Source organism: Nestor notabilis, unplaced genomic scaffold (genome assembly GCF_000696875.1).
Source record: "Nestor notabilis isolate BGI_N333 unplaced genomic scaffold, ASM69687v1 scaffold5224, whole genome shotgun sequence".
In the NCBI taxonomy this organism is placed as follows: domain Eukaryota; kingdom Metazoa; phylum Chordata; class Aves; order Psittaciformes; family Psittacidae; genus Nestor; species Nestor notabilis.
This window is the reverse complement of record NW_009926735.1, coordinates 798-7,174: the sequence shown is the minus strand read 5'-3', so window position 1 is coordinate 7,174 and position 6,377 is coordinate 798. Positions and strand designations below refer to the sequence as shown.

General features: G+C 36.9%; 1 protein-coding gene across 1 annotated transcript in view; it reads right to left on the bottom strand.

Annotated features, from left to right (window-relative positions):
- LOC104405090 (sodium channel protein type 1 subunit alpha) overlaps positions 1-3,448 on the bottom strand; it is a gene marked incomplete at its 3' end in the record, with an annotated part of 20,696 nt that extends 17,248 nt beyond the window's left edge. The window contains exons 1-4 of the mRNA XM_010013691.1: positions 3,321-3,448; positions 2,411-2,539; positions 1,617-1,708; positions 440-712 (exon numbers count right to left, since the gene is read on the bottom strand). Of these exons, the coding sequence (XP_010011993.1) occupies positions 440-712; positions 1,617-1,708; positions 2,411-2,539; positions 3,321-3,400 (574 nt within the window). The remainder of the gene's footprint in view (positions 1-439; positions 713-1,616; positions 1,709-2,410; positions 2,540-3,320) is intronic.
- Positions 3,449-6,377: the final 2,929 nt, after the last annotated feature.

Below are 6,377 nucleotides of genomic sequence, written 5' to 3'. Positions count from 1 at the left end.
GCTTAAATTACAGCAGTAATATATGTTAGACCTTGAAAAAAACCTTTATAATAATGATAGTGAAGCTCAAGAATGGCTAGATGGTGAAAAAACTATTGACTCCATCACTGGACTCTTCACTGAATGTCAGAATTCTCTGATATGTCACTTCTGTCAGAAGTGACATAGCATTCTGTTTCTGATCTTCAGCAAGTATAAGAACTCCTGTGGATCTCTTTCTGTCTCAGGGGAGATGAGGATTTGTCAGAGGGAGCTGGGAAAAAGAGCTGTATCAAGTAGAGACACCATGTTCCTTGTTTCCTCTTCAGTGCCGGCCTTTGAGAGAGACAAAACACTTCTGCTCTGTCTTAACTAAATGTATCATCCCTTCCCCTCCCAATTTCTAAGAACTGGGTCAGCCACAAATCACTTCTATAAGAATTATGCTGTCGATACTTACTTTCATCTTCAATGTACCCCTTCCAGTCAAATGGAGTCACTGTTGAGTTAACTAAGGTACCATTTTCACCTAGAGTGCTGTTTAGTTGGGAGGTAATATTTGTTTCCAAAGTAAAATTTTCTGGAGGCCACTGCAGGCATTTATTCCTCAAGTTGCCCATGAACAGCTGCAGCCCTATTAGTGCAAATACACTCAGACAAAACACAGTCAGGATCATAACGTCCGAGAGCTTCTTCACAGACTGAATTAGGGCTCCCACAATAGTCTTCAAGCCTGCAAATGCAAAGGAATTTTTATTCCGATGTTCAAAACTGTTTTTAAACCATAAAAATTACAGTGTCTCCCAGTAAAGTTATCGATTTCATGCAGAAGCCCAAATAAATGATTGTAATGTCTGTGAAACAACATTTCTGTGAAGAGCTTTTTCACTTGTGAAAATGAATAAATAGCTGAAATTTATGTTCATTTGAAACTGTGAATGAAATGAGTTGCATATATTTCAAAACACTTGTTTTAATGTTAAAACAAGTGACTTTTGTATTCATGTTGTACATGAATCTCACATAAAAGTCTTCTTTTTATTTGTCAATACCTCTTGCCCCAAACCTTTGCTACTATCAGTTTTATAACACACTAGATTTAGAAGACGGTAGTAAAAACCTGTTCAACAATAAATATAATTAAAATTTAATGCTATAAAACTGGAGATGGTTTGGAAAATCATAGAATTTTAAGATAATAAATCCCCCATGCAATGCCCATGCTACTCTTTATTATCTTATTCCTTCATCTTCTTACTAAGTCAACAGTTCTATTTTTTAGACACAAATATTCACCACAAATACCACATAACATCATGTAGGTAAGATACACGTGGGTAAGAAAACTTCAGGGTTACTGATAGTCATTGAATGTGGAGAAGAAGGCTTGACATCATACGATGCGAACCACACACACTGTGTACTGCAATGTCTCATGCAAGAATCTGTTAAACTCAAAGGCTGATTTCAAAAGGCAAGAGCTCATGTTAAAAAGCAATGAATCAGAGATTTCAGTGAATTCTAATATCTTCCGATTCCTGCTTTTTTTGTGAAAGAAATATAAGACTCATGTTTAAAAAATACAAATTCCATTTTAGTGAATTAAAGTCAGCCTCAGTGTTTAACCTAGCTCTCACCTGGGATGACTGATATTGTTTTCAAAGCTCGGAGAACTCTGAATGTTCTCAACGCTGAGACATTGCCCAGGTCCACAAACTCTGTCACATATCTGTAATAGGGGAGTTCACACACAAACACAATGACAGGATAAAAAGGAACAGTTGGGAGGTACAAGGGGCCTAACACCTTACACCAACTACTTCTTACCTGGAATTACAGAAATAGTTTTCAAAGCTCTCAGTACTCTGAAAGTTCGAAGAGCTGAAACATTGCCTAGGTTTACAAATTCTGTTACATACCTGTAGGATTAAATCACAGTTATTCAGAATTTAGGCAAAGTTTATGCTACTTACTTGGGTCTTTCATCAAGACCACTTTGGCGTTTTTAGCAAAAAATTAAATAGCAATAGTCAGAGGTTTACCTTTCACTGCAGTGTGCCTTGTATTAATATGCTTTCAGAGCCTTCAGTTAAATTAAGTGTCTCTGAAGTGAATCACAGTGATTTAATTTTGAAAGCCTAAAGTTTATCTAGACTAGATTGGTAAGTTTGGAGAATGAAGCAAAGGGATGTTCCTTTTCTGCTCAGAGAAAAAAAATGCAGGACATGAAATTAGCCCCTCTAATACTAGCTGTACTATTGGCTTCTGCAGTGTTTATGTTTATATCAAAATATACATACTAGAATATGAAAATCGTTTTAGACCAAGGTAAATCCATATTTCCATTTAACAAAATTGATATGTGTGGATACTAATTTCATGCCCTTTTTGCCCTTCGCTTTCAAAGAAAAAGCAAAAAACGAAAACTTACGCAAATGTAATGACAGTGAAATCTAGCCAGTTCCATGGATCTCGAAGAAACGTAAAATCTTCTAAGCAAAAGCCCCTTGCAATGATTTTTATGAGTGACTCAAATGTGTAAATTCCAGTGAACGTATACCTGGAAAATTAATATATATGGAAGTTTAATCAAAATAAGAAGCAATATTTTACAATGGTATTCTGATAGAAAACTGATGATCAAATGAAAGACTTTTTAATTTAAAAACTGGAAAAGAAATACAGGAAACATGCAATTTCTTCTAAAATGCATTATATTCATCACACGTATTTGAGTATTTACATGCATTAGTTGTGACATACTGCTGAGTACAGTTCTCCTGACCTTGTACATAACTAAAAATTACTAAAAATAAAAAAAATCCATCAAATAAATTTATTTGTGACACTCAGTTTCAAAGTGTACAACACTAGATCTGTTACAAATAAAGTTGTGAGTGTCACTGGATGCTGTTTGAATTATCAGCATCTAGAATATTTGGTATTAACTCTAAAGAAGGAAGAATGCAAACATGCATTGAATTCTCACTTTAGTAATACTTTTGCTTATACGCCTTCCTTAACTGAGGTGTACAAATAGGTGCTATAAATGCAGTGGCAGAAAGGAGGCATAGAAAAATTGGGAAGATGCTAAACCATGAAGACGAGAGAAAAACAGTGGAATCTCAGTAGAATACTATCTGTAAACAACTTTCATTTTTTCTACCCATTCATTCTACTAAAAGGAAATTTAAATAATTATGCAACATTTCTACATAGTTTAGACAGGAAATGGCAGTAGTGTCTCATGACAGTTCCCACCAGCACACAACTGCTGTAACTGATATGCTGACTTCTAGAAGAACAATCAAAGATTGCTTTAAATAACATATGCAACTTACTCTACATTCTTTGTCCAGTCTGGAGGGTTACTCATGGTCATAAATACACAGTTGGTCAAAATAGTGCACATGATAAGCATGCTGAATAATGTAGGTATAGTTAAGGAAAACACAGTAGTAATTCGTACAAGATCACGTCAGCCATACATCTTAAGTACAGTAAAATATTGCCACTTACACAAATCTTTAAAACTTTGCTAAACATTTCACATATATTTTGCTTAACCTGGTAGCATTCACTTTAGCACAATAAACTTTAATATTACTCTCCATTTGTTGATGTTCCAATGTTGATTTGTTGATGTGCTCATGTTTTGTTTTCAGCTGGTACAGAAAGGTGAAGGAAGTGGCTCTCACAGGCCTGGGAGGTAACGTGAGCTGGTAATAGCCAAAACCAAAAGAGCTTGCAGGAGAGTACTGTTTCACTTAAGCACCTCACATGACTAAATAAGCAGTCTTTCACTTCTACAGTTTATGGTACTAAACTCAACCGCTGGCATATGCAAGGTAAAAAAAGTTTATCTTGCTTACAATGAGTCAGAGCTGTAGAGAAAACACCCCCCACCCCAGCACCCAGCACAGCCAGTCTATCAAAGACACGGTTCAGTTAGTGAAATAGAAATCCATAGAGAGTTCACACATTGAAGTGAATAATTGAAGTGAATAATTTTCCAACATTATTTTGGGGCTGTCTTGAAACACGTTAGCAGCAACAGAAGTAGCTCTTGTTCTACTAGTGCTATAATTAGTAGTCAATTATTTGAAAAACATGGAAAACTGGTGAAGATTAGAAAGAAAATTAATTTTCATTTAATGTTCCAGCTAGGAACAATTAGTTATTCTTGAACTATGAAATCCAGACTAACAGCTCAGAGGAGCTTGTGGTAGGGACGTGGGACAGTCTACCATGATTTTGTCACATCCAATGTGATATTCTTGGTTTAAAAGATCAGTGGCTCTACAAACAGTGTGGTCCTTCTCTTTTCACGGCAAGAAACTCGAATATTCAAACATTTGATTATTCATATATATTGATACCGAAGTAATCAAACTAGACCGAAACCTGACTCAAAACGGCCACATGATGGCAGCAAAAAATAAGAGCCACACTGCCTTTATGTTTAACGTTTAACTCAACTCTAATTTTCCCTCTAGTCATCTGTTTAACTGAAGTGTTCCTTAAAAATAGTTGCACAAACATAACTGGCAAAGAAGCTAGCTTAAAATCAAGAAAGCCATTTACACACAAACTTGTATATGTTGCCATACAAGCTCTGTACAATAAAAATTACTGTTCAGTAGCTTAGAATAAAGGATTAAAATGCCTTACAATGTTTGTCCTCACAGTCCACAGCCAGCTCTAATGTAATTGGGAAATTCCTTTAAATAAAGATAATGCCTTTTGGTAGTTGAAAAACTTGGAGATACCTGGCTGCAGCTTCAGTAGTCTCATAAAACAGTTGAAGAAGTGGACTGTCCTCCTAGGAGAGCTGAGGGTTACACTATGCAGTGTATCATGTGTCTACAGCTAGATATCACTCATAACAAAGCCCAGAGGTACGTCTTTGTGCATCTCTCACTCTGTACATAACTAACCACTTCTGTGAGCTGCACGGCCAAAGTGCTGCTCACTCTCAAAGGGAGCAGATGTTCAAAAGGTGCTAAGTCACTTTGAAATATAAACTCTGGCCATGCTTTCCCAATGGGGATCTCAGTAATAACTGACACATTCAATACCTGTGCCTCTCCTCCCACATTTGAAGTGTTTGATTTACAACCTCAACATCCCCTTAATTTACTCTTTTATGTTCTAGAATAATTCAATTGTTCACATAGGTAAATGATTCTTTTATGTGATGACTTCTTCATGGAAACATACTGTCTTTTTCATGCTTTCCCATATAGGCAATCAGAAGGTTTAGGCACTATACAGCCTCACGCTAATCAATTATTTGATCAGCTGAAGTCTCTTATCGCCTGTGTGGACTTGGCGGAAGATGAAAACTGTAAAAAACAAAGGTTGCCAATTGGTTTCACAGATACCTGCTGGCAGTCAGGCCACACTGAGTACCACTATAATTTCGGCTTCAAAGGCTAGCATGGGATACTTAGCAGGTACCATATTTTCTCTAGAGCATTTCTCTGTTCCTTTCTAACACTCCTTGTGCTCTGCACCTCCAGCCACTGCCACCTCCCTTTTTTTGTCTGCTCAACCCACTAGCTGTTCTTACCGTTTCATCCTTTCCTACTAACTGCCAAAGTCTGGACATCTCCCATGACTCTTTTGTTCCCCCCTGTTTCACACTCTAGCTCAAGTCAGACAGGGAAGAAAACACCACAACAACCCCAAACCAGAATACCAGGATGTGTCAGCAGAGCATGAAGAGCATGAGAAAAATCCATGCTGTTACCAGTTGTTGTAGCTGGTATTACAATAGGAACCAGCGGTGAGGAAAAATAATTGCAGAGAAAGTCTCTGAGCATTCTAAAGAGGCACACTGCTTCTTTACATGGAGAGCAACATCTAACACTGTGTCTGAACACATGTGAGCAGAGCACCCTATACAGAGGCTCAGAGAATTTGGAGAATGTACAGATGAAAGTTTACCAACCAATATGCCAATTTCATTGCGCTTAATACGCATCTTTCACAACGAAAGTGAAAGGCACGTTTCTGTTACGAAGGCCAAAATGCCAAAGACTCACCTCAAAACATGAGGGCAGTAGAGTTTATCAATAAAAGAAGATAATAAAAAATAATAACCAACATTATTCCCTAATCTTTTTCTTACAGGTGGCTAACCTTGTATAAGCAGCTGAAATCTAAATTGCATTGTGGAACATATTATGCCGTTCTTCGTTAAACACATTCGTATTTGCAGTTTGTACTATACTGAATGAAAAAAAAAAGAGAAAAAGAAAAAAAGAAGTTGTGCATCTATTCTCATGTTTAAGATTAAATAAATAAATAAATGAAACTCCTTGTCATGGTTTAAGCCCAGCTGGTAACTCAGAACCACGCAGCCGCTTGCTCCCTCCTTTCTTCCCCTCCTCCCG